Below are 20,891 nucleotides of genomic sequence, written 5' to 3' on the forward strand. Positions count from 1 at the left end.
CACACTGGTAAAAAGCCTCCACATATCCTTGGCTTCAGCTCTGGCACTCTGGTTGAACTCTAATTAAGTTTTAATGAGTTGTTTCTCTGCTGTTGACGATGGTTTGAACCTGGAAATAACAATAAAAAAAACTCTGTACTCTTAGAGAATAAACAGCTGAAGTTACAATAGAAACGGCTTTTAATGCAGAAAAGATTGTAACATATACCCTTCTTCATTGCCACTTTAGAAAACTGTTTTCACACAAGACAAATTACTTGCAAATAGTTTAAATTGGTCTGACATCTCCCTTTTAAAACAATATTGTCACATGGTAAAGATTTGACAAAAGGGTAATATTTTAAATTTACATGTCCAAGTTATCTATTTGAATGTGCTTATCTATTGTGTAAAGACTAGTAAACAGACAGCAGATCTTTGTGGGAAAGTAGCAGGATAAAAATGTGGCAGTCTGTCAGTGCAATGTACACATTTAATATTATCCAAATAATTGTAATAAATTGCTTGCACTACAAAAAAATAAAAGAGCATACATTTAGTTGCTGGCACAATTACTTGGGACTCTTAATGATTGTCTAATTTGACTGTAAACATGCAAACCAGGCAAACACTGAAAATTGGTGGAACATGTTATTTCCATTTTGAGTTGAACTGAATCATAAATACCTACCTTCATTTAACTGCTGTATTTTGGGCCGCTTGTTGAGAGTTAATTGTCCTCAGCTGAGTGTTGTTTGGTAGGAAGGTTCTGATTGGACAAAATTGGCCCTCTGCAGCATTTATAAACCAGCTCCTTCTTTTCTGTCATCACAGCAGCTGTTCAACATGGTGACTGCACAGGTCTTGTTGAGGTATGGTGGAAAAAGAAAGTGGTTTAATGTATGAATCGATGATGTTCTTAATTGTTTATATGTTTTAGGTTGTTCCTCTTGGGCTTACTGTTTGTGGATATTAATGGTGTTCCAGTAAAAGGTGAGCTCCTCTATCTGCTGGAAACAAACTTTTTTTAAATTTCTTCTTTCCTGAACTAAAAAGATTTTGCTAATTTTCACTCAGGCTCAAAACCTCAAGATCAGAGCAGACCCAGTGACCCACATGGTGATTACGGTGGCTACAAGCAGGGATCAGCTGCTGGCTACTCTGAACCTGCCTTTTACAGCACCTCTGGAGGTGTTTCTAAGCCAGCAAAAGCAGTACCACAATACCAAGCCGCACCCCGGTACGTCCAGGCACAGCCAGTGCCTGTTGCCCTTGGCTCAGCTGTCCCTGCTGCAGGACATGCTGCAACAGATGGTTCTCTGGTACCTCTTCAAGGAGGACATGTTGCAGGCTCATACTCACCAGTTCAGTCTGGTTCCCCTGTGCCACTTCCAGCAGCACATGCTGCCAGCCCTCCCCAGTCTGGAACCCGGCCTAATCTACCAGGTAAGATTTTAACTTCCTACAAGTTGGTTAGGATGGTTTCCTTAAATCCACTAACTTTTTTTTTTTTTTTTTTTTTTTTTTTAAATGATCAAGAAATGAATTGGTTTATGGCACCCAAAAAATTTGGGGAAGCAGCCACTGATGCCCAGCCTCAAAGCACCAGCATTGTTGGCCCACCACTCCCTCCAGCACCACCTGCTCCTGTTCTCCAGTCTGGAGAGACTTCCAATGTTGTGAAGGAAGCTGAGCTTGGAAACTACCAGCAGCAGACAGAGGAGTTTGGATACCCATCTTACCCTACGGGTCCTGTCCAGCCTCTTCCACCTGTGGCTCTGCCTAGTCATGGTGTGGGTGGCTTTTGGGGCGACCAGCCTCCCTATCCTCTGCCATACCCCTATCCTCCTCCATACCCCTTTCCCTATCCTTACCCTGTTTTTGACTACAGCCTCCTGTATGGTCTGTACCCTCCTGGCACCTACACTACCTTCAGCAGGGACCATGAGAAGGGCAAAGACTACTACCAGACCACCCACTACCTGAAAGACCATGGCTCTGCTCCTGACACACCCCAGAACCCTGGATCTGGGCAGCAGAAGGTCTACCCAGGTGTCCCACAGGGGACTTAACACTGACTGCACAGTATGCTTTTTCTGAACAATCCTGCCTGTGAAATATAGACTGAAGTCTCAATAAATCTGAAACTTGACTTTTGTGTATGGTGTTTATTGATGGCCTTGTGTTACATTTACTGCCATGCTGCAGTCTGTCCAAACGCCAAGCTAAATGGTACGTGGTATACCTGCCTATTCCAGCAGTTAAATGGAAAAGGGGTGGGATAGTCAATTTTTTTTTTTTTTTTTTTTAAGTCAGTATCCATGACCTCTGGGTCAGGAAACTTAACTGGAACGGCCCCTGAAGTCAGTGCAATAGGATGGCACCAGACACTTGCATTCATGAGTGTGTGTGTGTTTTTTTTTTTTTTTTTTTTTTTTTTTTTTTTTTTTTTTTTTCCCCAAAACATTTAGTCAGGTGTTACCTTTAAACATCAAGCTGGGATGTTTCAGCTCTCTGTATTTGCAAAATACTGCCTTGAACAGTGTTTAAATGAGTGTCATTGTTTTTCCTGTTTAGAGGAAAGGTGGCACTAAGAAATTCACTTGGACAATTGTCTGACATGGCAAATGAAATTTGGAACTTTTTTTTTTTTTTTTTTTTTTGTTCCCAGTATTTCACTACTATACGGTCACTTTCATTTCTCTACATTTTGAAGTTCAAATGTTCGTTCTTTGCTCCACATTTATCATTGTCTTTACCTCCCAGTCATACACTGTCCTTTAAGTTATGTTTCACCATTGCTACTTCTGTCTCACCAAAATTCCTTATTGATATTTTTGTATTTTACCTTGTTCCTCTTAACAAATGTCCATTTCTTTACTTTTGATTATTCAAAAATGAATAATTGCCTCTTATAGCCCCTTTAGCCAATTTATCTGCCATTTCATTACCTTTTACTGTGTGCTGGTACCCAACAAAACTAAAAATCTATACCACCCCTATATAACTTAAATGGTGTTGATTTTCTAAAGTCTTTTCTCTCTTGTCCCTTGAATACTTCCTATAACTGCCTTTGACTCCATGCATACCACCACACTATCGGGCCTAACCTCCACCCACTAAACTTATTACTGCTAACATTTCTGCCATGAAAACTGATAATTGATCTGATCTTTTAGATATACATATTTGAAACGCTGGTATGTAAATTCCTATTCCTACAAACCCTTTTGTGTTTTTAGAACCATCTGTATAAATTTGAAGCTATTTTAATGAGTTTCTAAGATATACATTTGTTTTTACCCCTAATTAAACAGCCAAGTGTTTTTCCATTTCAAAAAACCATCTCCACTTTGGCCTCAGGGTATGACCATAGCTGTCTTAATTTGCAGGCTGCGTCCTTCGAAGGACCCAGCCTACACAGCCTTAGGAGGATACTCCGGAGGATCCTCAACCGTTGGTAAATGGGACGGTCTAGCCTTTGGAGCACTTCCTGGTTACGACACGATGTCATCATGTCTACGCCAAGCCCGTGAAAAACAGCGCCAGATGACAAAAAAATGGATATGGAAATTTTTATTTACTTGTTATTGGAGGAGAGTCGGTTTAGACGTCTTCGGCGGCAGCAAAACCGGCGACAAATTTTTCTCAGGCTGGGAGAGCGCAGTGGAGAGGTAACATTTACCTGCTATTATTTTCACCCAGGGGCCTGCTAATGATCATAATATACCAGTTATAAACAAACGCTTGTCAGCAGATTGACAAATATGTTTAAATATAAAATTTTATATTTATTTGTAAGACTTGATATAAGCTTATGTTTGTAACTTTAGTAATTTGAATTGAATAGTTAAATGTGTACAAACCCTGTAAATAACTGACTTAAATCGCTACTTTCACTATCACTACAAAAGCGTGCAAAGCACCTTGGGAAATCTTATGGCAGGCGAGGCCACTAAGGATGGTAGCGGTGCATCCTCAGAATTCGGGGAAAAGGAGGACGCATTCAAAGGCTGCATTTTAAGCATCCTCAGAATTTTTGCCAATCGGGACAGCCTCCGTACATCGTTGTGACGTCACTGGCCTTAAAATGCGTCCTTCGAAGGACGCAGCCTGCGAATTGAGACACAGCTCATGAGGAAGAGTTTTTCTTCTTTTTTGCCTTTATTTGGCGGATTGCAAACAACTTACAGGTGCATACCGCCACCTACTGTACAAGGGTGTGTAGCTCTATATGTTCCACCTACTATATTCCATTTTTAAAATTTTGTATTATGTAAAAATAAAAACAATGCTTTATTAATGACCCTAATTTCTTCCCTATCCCCTTCTGTTTCTAATTTTCCTTTTATACTCCACTCTTTACTTGTTTCCCTAATTACTTCCCTCATCCTCTCTCGTTCAGTTGCATATTTATAGCAGATCATCAATTCATGATGCACATTTTTGTTTTCTCCACAACCCTCACATAATTATTAATTTTTCCTAGTATAAATAAAAATTCATTTAAGTAGGTATGACTAATTCTTAGTCTAGCCAAAAAACCTCCTCCCTATTGCTTCTTTCTCCATAATTTTTAATTATTACAGATTCTTGAATTCTATTTAGTCTTTTTCCTTTCTCATCTTAATCTCATTTTTTTTGCCATATTTCTGTTTCTTTATTTTTAATTATTGATTTACACTCCCATTCCCAAAATGGAATCTTAACCACTATCTTTTTTCCCAAAGCATTTTTAGCTAGCTTATCTGCTGTTTCATTTCCTCTCATCCCTTCATATCCTGGTACCCAACAGAACTGAATGTCTATTCCACACCTATATAACCTGAATAAACTCTGAATTTCTAAGACAAGATCTTTTCTATGGTTTCCTTTTGATTGAATACTTTCTACTACTACTTTTGAGTCTGTGCATATTCCCATCCTGTCCAGTCTAACCTCCGGTTTAACCACCTCCACCCACTGTAAGGTGATAATTATCATTACCATTTTTGCTGTATATTCAGACAGGTCTGTTAATCTTTTACAGATACATATATGAAACTCTGCAATGAATATCCATATTCCCACATTTCACTTTTTGAAATTTTTAACCATCTGTATAAATGTTTAAATACCTATAATACAATTGTGTAATGTATAAGCTAATTTTAACCCCAACTTCATTATATTTCCAGTCTCTTTTGATTTCATGAACTTTCATGTCAACCTTTGTCCTAGAAGCAACCCTGGTGGCACAGCACTAATTGGATTATTATTAGAGAATGTCTTATCTAACATTTTTGCCCATTCATTTCCTGTCCATCACAATTTTTTTCTATTAAATTTGGAGTATCCTCAACAGTTCTTTAATATACTTGTTGCTGGGTTTTCTTGCCCACTACTTTTAATTCTTATCCAGAAAGAAAGTGATATTTTGACTCATCTCATTTCTAAAGGAGTCTCTCCAGACTCTACTAAAAGAGCATTGATGTGGGTGGTCTTAGTTGCTCCAGTAGCTATTCATAATTGCCCTGTATTGCAATTTATCTGCTAATTGTAATGTTGGTTTTGCTGCTGGTCCATATACCATACCTCAATAATCTATTGCTGATCTCATAAGAGCCCTGTAAATATTCAATAGCGACTGCTTATCAAACACTCAATCATTCCCAGGTATGGTTTTAATGAGGTTTATTACTTTCTTGCATTTGTTTTCTAAATGCTTAATATGTGTTTTCAATGTATACAAACTATCTAGCCTTAATCCTAAATATTTGAATTCGGGTACTCTTTTTTTTAAAGGCTGATCATATAATGTTATTTCTCCTATATTGATATTTTTTATTTGTGAAAATAATATAGCAGGATTTACTTACTAAATAATTTGAATTCCCAAACATATGACCATTTTGTATTTCATTAACTGCTCTCTATGTTTTCTATTACATGAGTGATGTTCCTTTCCCTCATCCATGTGGCTCCATCATCTGAAGATAGTGCTGATTAAATGCATTTATCTACATTTGAAAATACATCATTAATCATAATGTTAAACAGAACAGGACTTATTATACTCCCTTGTGGAGAGCCGTTTTCTACTTGAATTGCTTGAATATTCATCCCCAACTTTAATTTTTATTTCCTATCTGGAAAGAAATTTGCTATCCAAATTGTACATTCTTCCACCAATTCCTGTATTTTCCAACTTAATCAGTAAACCTTCACTCCACAGTGAGTCATACACTTTTTCTGTCAAAAAATACTGCTATTATTAATTCTCAAATTTTTCATTATCATATTTCATCATTACTAATTCTCGCCAGTACATACATTGTTGGACTACCTGTTCAGAAACCGCATTGATAGCTACTGAATAGCTGCTTCTACACAAATCTATTTACTAAAAAAATCTCCATGCATTCACACAAGTGGGATGTTAATGCTATTGGTATGTAAATGTTGGGGTCGGATGAGTCTTTCCTGACTTATTAAATGGGAGAATTGTTGCCAATTTCCATTTATTTGGAACTACACCTTCTATCCAAATGATATTAAAAAGTTGAAACACTAATTTCAACTAATTTAAACTCGACCATCCCTTTTCAATTCTCGCCCCCCCCCCCCCCCCCCCCATTTGCTTGCTCTCCCTGCATTTTTTTGGGACTTGTGTTTGTTTTTGACTTTTTGCTACTCTCTTCTCTTGTCTCACTCCCATCTTACCAACTTTCCTGTCTTGACCTCATTTCTATTTTTCTTCATGAAGATCTAGACATCATCCACTCCATTTACTCTCCACTATTTCCACTCGATGTGGAAGCAATAAAGCTACATTCAGAGAACAGCTTATGCAATCTGCCAAAAGTGTTCAACTTCTAGTGACTTCTTCGATCCTACGAGTCAATCCACTCTCCCTCTTCTTCTTTTTTATGGTGGTTGGTAAACAACTTATAGGTGCATTACCACCACCTTCCAGATTGGAGTATGGCTCAGACATTAACCTATTATATTCTTCCCATAATGCTCTTAATCCACTCTCCTGCAGTGCCTCTCTTGTTGAGAGTTAATTGTCCTCAGCTGAGTTTTGTTTGGTAGGAAGGTTCTGATTGGACAAAACTGGCCCTCTGCAGCATTTATAAACCAGCTCCTTCTTTTCTGTCATCACAGCAGCTGTTCAACATGGTGACTGCACAGGTCTTGTTGAGGTATAGTGGAAAAAGAAAGTGGTTTAATGTATGAATCAATGATGTTCTTAATTGTTTATATGTTTTAGGTTGTTCCTCTTGGGCTTGCTGTTTGTGGATGTTAATAGTGTTCCAGTAAAAGGTGAGCTCCTCTACCTGCTGGAAAACTTTTTTTTTAAATTTCTTCTTTTCCTGAACTAAAAAGATTTTGTTAATTTTCACTCAGGCTCAAAACCTCAAGGTCAGAGCAGACCCAGTGACCCACATGGTGATTACGGTGGCTACAAGCAGGGATCAGCTGCTGGCTACTCTGAACCTGCCTTTTACAGCACCTCTGGAGGTGTTTCTAAGCCAGCAAAAGCAGTGCCACAATACCAAGCTGCACCCCGGTACGTCCAGGCACAGCCAGTGCCTGTTGCCCTTGGCTCAGCTGTCCCTGCTGCAACAGATGGTTCTCTGGTACCTCTTCAAGGAGGACATGTTGCAGGCTCATACTCACCAGTTCAGTCTGGTTCCCCTGTGCCACTTCCAGCAGCACATGCTGCCAGCCCTCCCCAGTCTGGAACCCGGCCTAATCTACCAGGTAAGATTTTAACTTCCTACAAGCTGGTTAGGATGGTTTCCTTAAATCCACTAACTTTTTTTTTTTCTCAATGATCCAGAAATGAATTGGTTTATGGCACCCAAAAAATTTGGGGAAGCAGCCACTGATGCCCAGCCTCAAAGCACCAGCATTGTTGGCCCACCACTCCCTCCAGCACCACCTGCCCCTGTTCTCCAGTCTGGAGAGACTTCCAATGTTGTGAAGGAAGCTGAGCTTGGAAACTACCAGCAGCAGACGGAAGAGTTTGGTTACCCATCTTACCCTACGGGGCCTGTCCAGCCTCTTCCACCTGTGGCTCTGCCTAGCCATGGTGTGGGTGGCTTTTGGGGTGACCAGCCTCCCTATCCTCTGCCATACCCCTTTCCCTATCCTTACCCTTATTTTGACTACAGCCTCCTGTATGGTCTGTACCCTCCTGGCACCTACACTACCTTCAGCAGGGACCATGAGAAGGGCAAAGACTACTACCAGACCACCCACTACCTGAAAGACCATGGCTCTGCTCCTGACACACCCCAGAACCCTGGATCTGGGCAGCAGAAGGTCTACCCAGGTGTCCCACAGGGGACTTGACACTGACTGCACAGTATGCTTTTTCTGAACAATCCTGCCTGTGAAATATGGACTGAAGTCTCAATAAATCTGAAACTTGTCTTGACTCTGAATTTTGTGTATAGTGTTTAATGATGGCTTTAATTGTTTTTACTGTCATGCTGCACCTGTTCAAACTGGAACATGGTATACCAGCAGCGAGTGGAAAAGGGGTTGGTTGGCTCGGGGTGGCAGTTGGCAGCTTTAAACTAGGTCCATTGAAGCTGTCCACATCTGGCTTGGAGGCAGTGACCCTGTCATAAAAAAAATTAGCATGAAATTATTATTTTTTTTTTCACTTGTCGCCTTTAAAACTAGAACAAATGCCCTTTGCGTTAAAGCGACTGGCATCTAAAGGTTTAATTTGCGCTTGCAGCAAATATCAAAGTATTCGGGCTATTTAAATTGTCACTAAGTGACATGGTAGAAAATTAAAGACAATTTGAATATACTTGTTAGAAATGGGTGTATTAGCTAAAACTCTACAATTTAAGAGAAATTGGAAACGGCATCTGTTCCTGGAACATGTTAACACATTTGGGAGGACTGGGAAGCCCCCAACACTTGTTGCATCCTCATACTGTACCTTTTGACAGTGTGAGGGGAATTTTTTATTTATTTATTTTTTTTTCTCCCCACCTCAGCTGTCCAGATGTATTTTTCTCATCTGCAAAAAGGCAGCACCCTCAGTCACCTGTCTAGCCATGTTTGTCTTGAGGGGCTGTACTGAAGTGCAGTTCTCCCCCATCCCTGGTGACAAGGCAATTAAATTCAATGGAGGCTCATCCTCCTTGGTGCATTGTCAGATAAAAATCAGTGACCCCACTGTCCTGGGTCGTTAGAAGCTATTGCTTGAAGTGAGTTAAATACTTGGCCACCTGAATTATGAGACTGGATGTAATCTCTCTGGGATGTGTTGGAGGACCAAGCTGTAAACACTGGGGAGTTGGAAGCACAATCCTCCCCCTCTGTTCAGTGTTGGCTTTTCTCTTTAGACCAAGATGGCTTCTTTCACCCTTTTAAACCATCTGTTCTCCCTGTCAGAAATATGGGCATCATTGTCAAACAGTGCCCTTTGTTTTTAAGGTGCAAGTCGACTGCTGAATCTTGCCACACGATGCTGGCCCTCCTGTACTGTGCGTTTATGTAGCTGTTTAGTTTCTCCAATGGAGTTTGGACAGTCCTCACTGCGTTGGACCACATACACCATGCCGCTCAGCTGTGGTTTGGGTGTTCTGTCATTGGGATGAACCAGTTTTTGTCTGGTGTTTTTAGGTTTGAGATTTACTGGTATGTTGTTTGGAGAAAATTCTGAGTTTCTCAGAAACTCCTAACATATGGAATGACAATATTTTTGCACCTCTTGGTTTTCTCCTCTGTGTTTGACTTGCTGTTTATTCTGCTAGCTTTGTTGGCTGATTTGACAAAGGCCCATTTTGGGTAACCACATGCTTGCAGTGATTTCCTGACGTGCTTGTGTTTATTTTGTTTCTCCTCTGTGGCAGAGGGAATGTTCTCAGCCCTATAACTCAGAGTTCTGGTAACAAGAGTTTGTGCTCCAGTGGGTGATGTGGATCAAAATGCAGATATTGGTCTGTGTGTGTGGGCTTCCAGTAAACCTCAGTTTTGAGACTCCCATCTTCCTCAATGTGTACCGCACGGTCCACAAAAGACATGTTCTTGGTCTCCTCTCTGGTAAACCTTATGTTGCTTTTCTCCGTGTTGATGTGGTGGGTGAATGTCTCAGCTTCTTTGGTTTGGATTTTGAATCTAGTGTCATCCATGCATCTAAACCAATGAGTTGGTGGTATTCCCTTGTATGCACTGAGTGCCCTGCCCTCCACTTCCTCCGTGTACAAATTGGCCACAGTAGGTGACACTGGGAAGCCCATGGCCACCCATGGTTCTGTCCAACCCCCCCCCCCCCTCCCATTGGGTGGTTGGATTTTAAATTAATTAGATAAGAAGAGTATGGGTATGGCCCTGGTATGGCATTTTAAACAGCGTACTGAATGTCACAAAGCCTGGAGGGGGAAAACAACGTTTACTGAGGACACTGAACACTGTCGATTGTACCATAAAAAAATGCTGATTTTTTTTCACTGTTCAGCAGGTGCTATTAAAACACCGCCATATTTTATGGCATCCTGACTTATAAAACGGTATGTTTTGCATCAGTTTGTAACCAGACGCATGGTAAAAGGGGAGCTTTATGACAATTATGGATTTGCATATAGGTTGGCACAAAGGACATGCTGTGTAGAGTGGGCTCATTAAAAAAGGAAGAGTCAGAAGACAACATACTGTTTCCTTATTATGTTTTCAAATTATTAATCGTGCAAAACTGCATTTGCAATTTGACAAGACTTATCACTCAGGACACTGGGGCTCTTTATCTGGGTGAAGCCTTTATGTTTGATTCATCAAACAACCAGCAGATCACAGAGTTCAACTTCTTAGGAAGTCCTGTATTCTATTATAATGAATACATTCCATTAATCGTAACAGCAGCTTTGCTCATTGTTTTGTCTGGCCAAATCCATAGCCAAAAAATCAGCCAATCCGGTTAAACTGATCTGCAGAAGTCTCCAGCTATTTCAAACACCTAATTTTTATGCATGGACTCAATTTCAATATTTTAAAATATCAAACATTTTTTAATCTAACAGTTTACAGCACTTATTTAAAATGAGTATAAAAACACATTGATGAGAATTGAATTCTGCTTACTTGATTTTTTTAAAATGAATGTTGGATTTTACAGTGCAGGCTCATTGTTGTATCCACTGCTGCTCTGCAATGAGCTGTGTCCCTTTTATGTAGCACTGTTCGAGTAATGAACGCAGCAGTGCATGACAGCGTGTAGTTGCGCAGTTGCTGTGAACGTGCGCAAATGACTATTTTTTTCAGCCTTCTTTTCATTTGACTTATTGTCAGGGTATGGTGGAGTGGGTAGGTATAATAAAGTGGTCTATTTTGTTCACTCTTTCCAGTGGCTTGTAGCTAGTGCCTGGCCAGCTGCCCGAGTAACATAGTTTGTAATTTGACCAATCAAATTGCATGATAAAGGAGGCACAGGTCCATGGGAATGGGGCTATGTGTGTGACTACGTGTGTGCAATTAATTCAGCCAATTATAACTGGAAACTGTATAATATATAAATACAAAATGAGTGCCTGAAATCTTAAAATTTGATACAGAGTAAATTATTACTTTCATTGATATCTGCAATTCTGTGTAATTCTTCATTTATTAATCTTGTGACCCTGTGACTAGGGAACACCACTAAACTCTAGAAAACCTCAGTCCAACAGTAAAATTCCTGACAGCGCAACATACAGTTATATCTTAAAGATTTTCAGTGTCACCTACTGTATATAAAAAGGTACAATTGCCATACAAATGAAGTGCTGAACAAATAATTTGTTCATTGTGTTATATGAGAAATATGTGGGCAGAGAATTAAGATAAATTACTGACTGCAGCAAAAACAAAAAAAAACAAAACAAAAAAAACAGTAAAGCTAAAAAAAATGTTAATCTGGAAAAAAGGATATTTAATTGTGATCTGATCAGCCTCTCCCAATAGAGATTTCTGCACAGTATTTGTGCTCCAGTATCTACAGGCTCCTCCAAAAAAGAACACACCTCTCCCAATTCTTCCTTGTTACAATTCTCAGCTAAAAAGTAGGACAAACCCAGTATAAGTTCAACAAACCTTTGTATAGAGCAGGTTTGGTTCAGAAAGTAAATTGCAGTAGCAACTTGACTCAGGGTATTGGCTACATAGCTTTCTGAAACAGAAAACCCAGGATATGCAGGAATTTATCCAAAAACGTACTCTGGGTTTTCACTTACCCCACTCTCTAAAACAGGGCCCAGTGTGGAAGTTGTTTAGAAGCAGTGCCTTATTTAAAGTTAGGTCTTATTTAGGCTAACACTAAAAATTGGTGGAACATGTTATTTCCATTTTGAGTTGAACTGCATCATAAATATCTACCTTCATTCAACTCCTGTATTTTGGGCCGATTGTTGAGAGTTAATTGTCCTCAGCTGAGTGTTGTTTGGTAGGAAGGTTCTGATTGGACAAAACTGGCCCTCTGCAGCATTTATAAAGCAGCTCCTTCTTTTCTGTCATCACAGCAGCTGTTCAACATGGTGACTGCACAGGTCTTGTTGAGGTATGGTGGAAAAAGAAAGTGGTTTAATGTATGAATCAATGATGTTCTTAATTGTTTATATGTTTTAGGTTGTTCCTCTTTGGCTTACTGTTTGTGGATGTTAATGGTGTTCCAGTAAAAGGTGAGCTCCTCCACCTGCTGGAAACAAACTTTTAAATTTCTTCTTTTCCTGAACTAAAAAGATTTTGCTAATTTTCACCCAGGCTCAAAACCTCAAGATCAGAGCAGACCCAGTGACCCACATGGTGATTACGGTGGCTACAAGCAGGGATCAGCTGCTGGCTACTCTGAACCTGCCTTTTACAGCACCTCTGGAGGTGTTTCTAAGCCAGCAAAAGCAGTGCCACAATACCTAGGTGCACCCCGGTACGTCCAGGCACAGTCAGTGCCTGTTGCCCTCGGCTCAGCTGTCCCTGCTGCAGGACATGCTGCAACAGATGGTTCTCTGGTACCTCTTCAAGGAGGACATGTTGCAGGCTCATACTCACCAGTTCAGTCTGGTTCCCCTGTGCCACTTCCAGCAGCACATGCTGCCAGCCCTCCCCAGTCTGGAACCCGGCCTAATCTACCAGGTAAGATTGCAAGTTGCTGCAAGCTGGTTAGGATTGTTTCCTTAAATCCACTAACTCTTTTTCAATTATCCAGAAATGAGTTGGTTTATTGCGCCCAAACCATTTGAAGGAGCAGCCACTGATGCCCAGCCTCAAAGCACCAGCATTGTTGGCCCACCACTCCCTCCAGCACCACCTGCTCCTGTTCTCCAGTCTGGAGAGACTTCCAATGTTGTGAAGGAAGCTGAGCTTGGAAACTACCAGCAGCAGACGGAGGAGTTTGGATACCCATCTTACCCTACGGGGCCTGTCCAGCCTCTTCCACCTGTGGCTCTGCCTAGCCATGGTGTGGGTGGCTTTTGGGGCGACCAGCCTCCCTATCCTCTGCCATACCCCTTTCCCTATCCTTACCCTGTTTTTGACTACAGTCTCCTGTATGGTCTGTACCCTCCTGGCACCTACACTACCTTCAGCAGAGACCATGAGAAGGGCAAAGACTACTACCAGACCACCCACTACCTGAAAGACCATGGCTCTGCTCCTGACACACCCCAGAACCCTGGATCTGGGCAGCAGAAGGTCTACCCAGGTGTCCCACAAGGGACTTGACACTGGCTGCACAGTATGCTTTTTCTGAACAATCCTGCCTGTGAAATATGGACTGAAGTCTCAATAAATCTGAAACTTGTCTTGACTCTGAATTTTGCGTCTAGTGTTTAATGATGGCCCTGTGTTGCATTTACTGCACTGCTATGCTTCGGTCTGTCCAAATGCCAAGCCAACTGGACGATGGTATACCTGCCTATTCCAGCAGTGGGGTGGGAAATGGCATGTTCCATTTTTAGTTTGGATTCACAATCTCCAGGGCAGTTGGTGGCCTAAACTAGGGCCAATGACGCAAGGCAGTTTCCACATTTGGCTTGGTTACTTTGGTTATCAGAGCAATGCTACAATGGGACACAGAGCACAATACAGGTGAGGCCTCGCCCACCCGGTCTGCCATTAAAGGGGTCGCAGGACTCCACCTTTTGCACAAAGGTGGAGGTAGCGTTCCTGTTGCAGGGTTTTTGCCCTTCTACAGCCTCTCTCCTGGTAGCGCCTCCATGGTCTGAGCACGACACTGACAGAAACGGCAAACCTTCTTGCCACAGCTGACATTGATGTGCCATCCTGGATGAGTTGCACTACCTGAGCCACTTGTGTGGGCTGTAGACTCTGTCTCATGCCACCAAAGGAGTGAAACCCCTCCTTTACACGGGGTGACTTGCTAATTGCCTCTAGTTTCTACCTATTGTCTATTCCATTTGCACAACAGCATGTGAAACTGATCAGTGTTACAATCTGTTGCTTAAGTGGAAAGTCTGATTTCAGACGTGTGATCGACTTGGAGTTACATTGTGTTGTTTAAGTGTTCCCCTTATTTTTGAGCTGTGTGTCTCTCAAAATATGCTTGTTTGCAATATACACAGCACATGTACTAGAAATGCAAATGGCCAAGTGATATCCCTGGGAGAGTGGGGAGCCTAAACCCCACACAGACACACACAGGAGAAAGGGCACTGTGAACACCTCAGCGTGAAGCAAGAGGGAACCAGACGCTGCAATCAGTGACAATGGTGGCAGTGATGTTTTCCTGCACCATGGGATATGCTTCACCAAGCTTTCCTCTCACTCACTCAACACCTGCTGCTAAACACACACACACACTGGTAACAGGAGGGAAGTTGGTTTACACTGCTTCTGACGATGCCCACAAGTTCATTACTAACTGTAAAGCACTGACAGGTCCCTGAGAGCTATTCTCTGGTGTGGGATGACTGGTTCTGCCCACTAGAAAGTCACTGGCGTTTTTTTTCCCTTTTAAATAAGGCAATACTTGTACTACTGCCTTGGTACATATATAGTCCAATTGGACAGAAAACTGCTCCTTTTTCTTTCCATTCATGTGACTTTTTGTTGCTTTCATTTCCATTAGCTCTTACTGAAGTTGGTAAAAACGCTTTTGTTTATTCTGCACCTTTTGGCTGAATTATATTGCAGAATGATTCAAAATTAACAGACTTAATGCCTTTGAGAGGGTTTAAATTGATACTGAAGAGATGTGAGTTTAATTCCATTACATGTACGTTTTTTTCTTAGTTTTGTCCTTAAATGTTTTTCATTGGTAACCTAGTTGTTTGCTGTGATTTGTCTTGATCAGAAATCCCTTACTAAACAAGTTTTTTTTAACCTCAGTAGGGATTTTCCTGGTAAAATAAAGTTTCAAATAAAAAAAAGAAGTCTAAAAATCATAATTTGGACAGATTACAGAACTTATTTATTTTACATACTGTAATATTTGTAATAATGATATTGCACATTCTTAAAATTAACTTTACCTTTTAATAATGCCTCTGCTAGGCAAAACATACTGAAAATAAAATGGCAGTTTTCAGTTAGTTTTAATTTTTTTAATGTTTTGAATATCTTAGTTAAAAGGTTAAAAAGGAAGAAAAGATACAAGAGGAGGGTTTATTTCGTCTGGGAACCTTTCAGGTGTTCAGAGTTGAGAGCACAAATTCAAGGCTTCGGTGTTGTCAGAACCATCTATCTATACACGTTATGTCATAACCTGTGCTGCCCTCGGGAAAATCTGAAGTAAGGTTTGATGTTTGACAGCCTTATGGTAGCAAAATTTCCCAGCTGCAAGAGAAAACTGCATGCACAGTGAGCAAAATGTTTCAACGATAGAGTGAGATAATCTTAGTCCTGCAGATACCTATCCATAGAGCTGAACAAGTTAGTTTTATCTTAGAATCATCAAGAAAGAACTGGGAGAAAAATAATAATTTAATTGTCAGGATAGGAATCTGATTAAAAAAAAGACCCGTTTTTTTATTTTTTATTATTGAAATCTCCATTAGTGGTGCTCATTGTTGTGCAACAATAGGTTTGATTGGGCTAAGTGCCAAAGGCAATTATATAAAATCCTGTAATTTTTATCAAAATTACTGAGCTGGGACACCACCTAATTATCAGATCTTTATAGCCAAACAGCTCCCAGACTCTGTCAGTTTTATGAATACCTGCCTGGTGAGGTGTGATATTTTACAACCAATGCATTTTCAAACAGCAAGTCTTCACACATATACAGAATAAACACAAATAACTTATCCCCAAAATACAACAATTTCTTAACATAATACTTCAACTTTCAGTTAAAATACCTCAGTTAAACTATTGATTTCTTAATTCTGTGTTAAATAGTCACCACAGAAAGTGATGCACTATTAAGATGGCAGCTTGAAGTGAATTTAGACTACATTTTTGGCAGACAGCACCTCCAGAATTAGTGGTACATCTGACAACAAAGAAAATAGATGGTGTGGCACTATTTAGAAACCCCTCTCAGTCCGATGTATACCTTTAAGTACCATTATTACAAATATTATATTGTGTGTAAGTGCTGGTGGTGTGCTGCGGATGATTGCCACATGAACGGACGGTGTAGTAAACACAATAGAATGGCAAATATTGCAACAATTACCTAAAAATGTGTGTTATTTATCCATGAGGGATTGTTACAGAGTCAATGACACAATGCATGTGGCCAAATGCTCATCCATGAGGTTGACCTGATCTGCATCAAGTCATTGCTACCAGACAGTGACTTGATGCAATATGCTGGGTTTCTTCAGATATAAACCTTTTCACCCATCTGTCTACATCATTTGATTAAACTGACTTTTTAAATGGCCTTGAGATAACATGTGTTGTGAATTGGCGCTGCACAGATAAACTGAATTGAATTGAAATATCCCACCCTTAATTGTACCCAGTGGCAGGCCATACATTTCACACCCAGGTCTTCAGTAGAGCTCCGTCTGAATCAAACCTCCCCTCGATAACAATTTTATGACAATGAAAACGTATTATTATGCAAATACACACTATAAAGAGCTGTTGTGTCACAGATAGATAACTCTAGAATAAATACCTTTCGTTAAGAAACAAACAGTCTCCTTCTACTGCAGTTACAAATGTGACACTCATAAAAAGCCTCGATAAGGACCTCATACAACTGCAATATTATTTAGGATAATAGCAGGATTCTATCTTCCAAAAATCCATATTATTTGTACACAAAATCCACCTTCTATTCTGAAGGAATAACATACAGTATAATCTGTTGTACAGATTGTATATGTGTTTCAGTTCCATCAAAAAGTCATTTTCTATTGCCATAAAAGCTGATACTGAAAGTCTAACCTGGCCAGTTGTATTTCTCCTTGACACCTTGACATAGCTGTTACGTTGCAGGACCAGCACAAGCTATGCCGTGTTACTCTCATCTGTGATCTCATCTCCCAGAACAGAGATCTACAGTGTAGACAGCCCACCACTTGTGTGTCACCTGCTGAAAGAATGAATCTATGCTCTACCTGAGCTCGACGTCCTTCATGTGGCTCATCGATTTCCAGTTAAATGAAACCATCGACCACTGACATTGAAAAAGGACGTCAACAGCTTGCATTGCTGTTTCAGAAAGCACATACTTTGTATGCAAACGTTTACTGCCAATACACACGCAAGCATTCACAAACAACCGTGCAAGTACATGCTCCGAGACAAGCAGGAGCCAATTTAAAGTTCAGTTAGATATTTTAAACATTGTTGAATGATCTGTCAAAATAACTCAAAATAAGATAATAATAAATAATATAATAATACATTTTTTCTTGATTAATAACTTCTTCCCAGATTTTAGAATATAGGCTGTTGAAACCCATTTGCATATACCATACTTTCCTTTTCAGTCACAAAAAAGAAACAAAAAATCTTGCATCCTACTTATCAAACTGACTCGTTCTGATAGGCATCAAACACACATTAATTGCTGAACTGGAACATTCTGTTTGCTAATCATACAGCAGAAGAGATGCAAACATGATGATTAGCGTTTTCCCCAGGCAGTATATGCATTGACTCATGGTTATTAGCAATATAATTTCTCCATTCAGTATGCATGGACCCAGAGTGAATGCTAAATGCATCATTCAACATATATATATAATTCCTGCCTTATACATTGTTAGCCAGTGTGACATACACTAACTCAGCTGACATTTCAAAATATCAAGGGCAAAAATGTACCAGAAACAATTCCCCTATTGGTTAAAACAAAATGCCTTGACTAAAGTCTTTATTTGGATGGATTATGAAGTTTTGCTTAATAATGTTTACAAGCGTCCATGTTATAAAACACACACACACTCAGATAGATAGATAGATAGATAGATAGATAGATAGATAGATAGATAGATAGATAGATAGATAGATAGATAGATAGATAGATAGATAGATAGATAGATAGATAGATAGATAGATAGATAGATAGAGATAGAGAGATAGACTGCTCTCTCACCTACCCCTCATTCTCCTGAGCAAGGTAGGTTGCTCTGCATTTCTCAAGCTCGGGTCCTCTACCAAAGGCCTGGGAGCTTGAGGATTATTCTTAGTATCTTCGCTGTTCCTAAGATTGCGCACTTCTGGACTGAGATGTTTGATGCGTCTCCAGGTATCTGTTGAAGCCACTTCTCCAGAGTGAAGGCTTACAGCCCCAAGTGCTCTGATGACCACGGTCACTACTGTTGTCTTCACCTTCCAGGCTCTTTCTAGTTCTTCCCTGAGCCCTTGGTATTTCTCTCCAGTGTCTCGTGCTCTTTTTTCCCAATGTTGTTTTGTATCTGGAAGTCCCACAGGTTCTTAGCTCTGTCATTCTCCACCAACTATGGGAAGTGACTCCAATCTTGACCTGAGCGTCTCCAGTTGGTATTCTGAACAGATGTTTCTGTACACTATGCCAGCCACTTTGTTATGGTGCCCATGTATTCCTTCTCTGCTAGTATCTTACACCCTGCTGTGAGATGCTGGATGGTTTCTGGGGCCTCTTTGCATTGCCTGCACCTGGGATCTTGCCTGGTTTGGTAGATCTGGGCCTCTATTGCTCTGGTGCTCAAGACCTGCTTCCGTGCTGCCATGATCAGTGCTTCAGTGCTGTCCTTCCGTCCAGCCCTTTCTAGCCATTGGTAGGATTTGGTCATATCAGCAACCTCTGCTATCTGTTGGTGGTACATCCCACGCAAGCATATTTCCTTTCAAGATGGTTCCTTCAGTTTGTTCTCTTCCAGCTTCCATTGTCTGAGACATTCACTGAGTGCTTCACCCCTTCAGGCCATCTTACAGATATATTCTTGGAGCTTGGATGTTTCATCTTCAATGATGGCTCTGATGCTCACTAGGCCTCTGCCTCCTTCTTTGCGCTTAGTATATAGACTGGATTTGTGGTGGAATCCACCATGCATGGTGCGTAGCTGTCGTGTTTTAACATTTGTGGTCTGGATTTCCTCCTTTGGCCAACTTATTATCCCAGCAGGGTAATTACTGGCAAGGCATAGCTATTGATTGCCTGTTCTTACCATTAAGCGACTCTTAAGAGTGCTGTTAACCTTGTACAGCTTCAGGCATTCCAGGACACGTGTGTGGCATTGAATTTTAGGCTTTTTTGTAATCAATCAATGCAGTGCACAGGTTTGTTTGTCAGCTTTTGTAGTCTAGGGCAACCGTTCTGTCAACCACTTCTGGTGGTTGACAGAACGTGCATGTGTTGATCCATGTGCCCACTTATCTTAGCCGCTATGATGCCTAAGAGGGGTTCCATGCTGTGGAAAGACAGGTTATTGGCCGACAGTTGGTTGGGATCGTCCACTTCTAGGGATCTTTCATTATCAGGACTGTTCTGCCCTCGGTCAGCTATTCAGGGTGGGTCCCATTCATCAGCAGTTGATTCATTTGTGTCGCTAGGCATTCATGGAGACAAGTCGGCTTTTTCAGTCAGTAGACGTGGATCATATCCAGGCCTGGTGCTTTCCAGTTCTTCATACATGAGAGTCTTTGATGGGTGTCTGCCATGTTCATTGGACTTTGTTCACGGAGATTATTGTGGTGTGATTTTAGATCTATTAGCCACTGTGCATCATTGTTATGTGATGCTTCTTTCTGCCATATGCTTTTCCAGTATTGTTCAGTCTCTGGCCAGCGTGACAACAATAAATACCTACGTTTGTTGTGTATATAACTGATACAACAAAAGGAATTATTTAACGATGCTCATTTGCGTTGAAATCCATATAAATGTACCTTTTCACATTGTCCAAATCATCCAACTTCATCTGACCCCAAAGCTGCAAACTCCCTGCACTTTCTGCGCACTCCCTCCAGACACTAACCTTGACAGTGATCTGCTGCTTGAAGTTTTAACTCTGCTAACATATTGAGTACAGCCAGAAAAACACAAGTGACCATTTGTCTTTATCGGCAAGACAAACTTTCCCTATGAAGCAGAAGTACAAGAAAAAACGAAATACTCGCAGCATAAAAAGGTCAGTAAAAACCCTAGATTTAGGGAACAGAGAGCCCAATGACAGGGTTTTGTCAGAATGAGTTTCCCAGTCCAGATGTGCTTCCCAGGAGTTTCGAACAACGCAACCCTCCGCTCAACTGTAGTAGAAATTAACAAAGGAAAATGTTAACCGATTCTTGGGCTCTTAGGGAATGTAAAAGACAATATAAAATATTAGCATGTATTAGATAAGCTAACTTCATTTTCTGGGACAAATGTCAACTGAACCTTATTTTAGGTTTTATCTCCAAGAAACTCCCCTTTTAGATATCAGAACTATCTATTTAACTGTTTGACACAGTAGTGTTATGTGTTTTTAATTAAATGAATAGTTTTAAAGGTGGGTTACTGTGACATTAAGCTGCTTTAAGTGATTACATAA

General features: G+C 40.5%; 3 protein-coding genes across 6 annotated transcripts in view; 2 read left to right on the plus strand and 1 right to left on the minus strand.

Annotated features, from left to right (window-relative positions):
• Positions 1–20,891, minus strand: part of LOC105928709 (neuronal acetylcholine receptor subunit alpha-7) — a 52,965-nt gene that overhangs the window by 9,970 nt on the left and 22,104 nt on the right. The gene's annotated exons all lie outside the window — the stretch shown is intronic.
• On the plus strand, positions 802–13,769 carry LOC110368738 (leucine-rich repeat extensin-like protein 5). Of its 3 annotated transcripts, XM_036127127.1 has the most exons (5): positions 802–851; positions 920–972; positions 1,057–1,425; positions 1,519–1,881; positions 13,508–13,769. In XM_036127127.1, the coding sequence occupies exons 1-5, from the start codon at positions 826–828 to the stop codon at positions 13,675–13,677; spliced, it is 981 nt and encodes a 326-aa protein (XP_035983020.1). In that variant the 5' UTR covers positions 802–825; the 3' UTR covers positions 13,678–13,769. The 3 variants fall into 3 exon arrangements, with proteins under 3 accessions (XP_035983020.1, XP_035983022.1, XP_035983021.1); XM_036127129.1 differs by lacking the exon at positions 13,508–13,769 and having other exon boundaries at positions 811–851; positions 1,195–1,425; positions 1,519–2,134; XM_036127128.1 differs by lacking the exons at positions 802–851; positions 920–972; positions 1,057–1,425; positions 1,519–1,881 and adding exons at positions 12,446–12,517; positions 12,586–12,638; positions 12,721–13,089 and having other exon boundaries at positions 13,163–13,769.
• LOC118557312 (MAPK-interacting and spindle-stabilizing protein-like) lies at positions 7,093–8,411 on the plus strand. Of its 2 annotated transcripts, none has more exons than XM_036127130.1 (4): positions 7,093–7,163; positions 7,232–7,284; positions 7,369–7,725; positions 7,805–8,411. In XM_036127130.1, exons 1-4 carry the CDS (start codon positions 7,138–7,140, stop codon positions 8,317–8,319), a joined length of 951 nt encoding a protein of 316 aa, XP_035983023.1. In that variant the 5' UTR covers positions 7,093–7,137; the 3' UTR covers positions 8,320–8,411. The 2 variants fall into 2 exon arrangements, with proteins under 2 accessions (XP_035983023.1, XP_035983024.1); XM_036127131.1 differs by having other exon boundaries at positions 7,111–7,163; positions 7,384–7,725.

Source organism: Fundulus heteroclitus, chromosome 23 (genome assembly GCF_011125445.2).
Source record: "Fundulus heteroclitus isolate FHET01 chromosome 23, MU-UCD_Fhet_4.1, whole genome shotgun sequence".
Lineage (NCBI taxonomy): Eukaryota > Metazoa > Chordata > Actinopteri > Cyprinodontiformes > Fundulidae > Fundulus > Fundulus heteroclitus.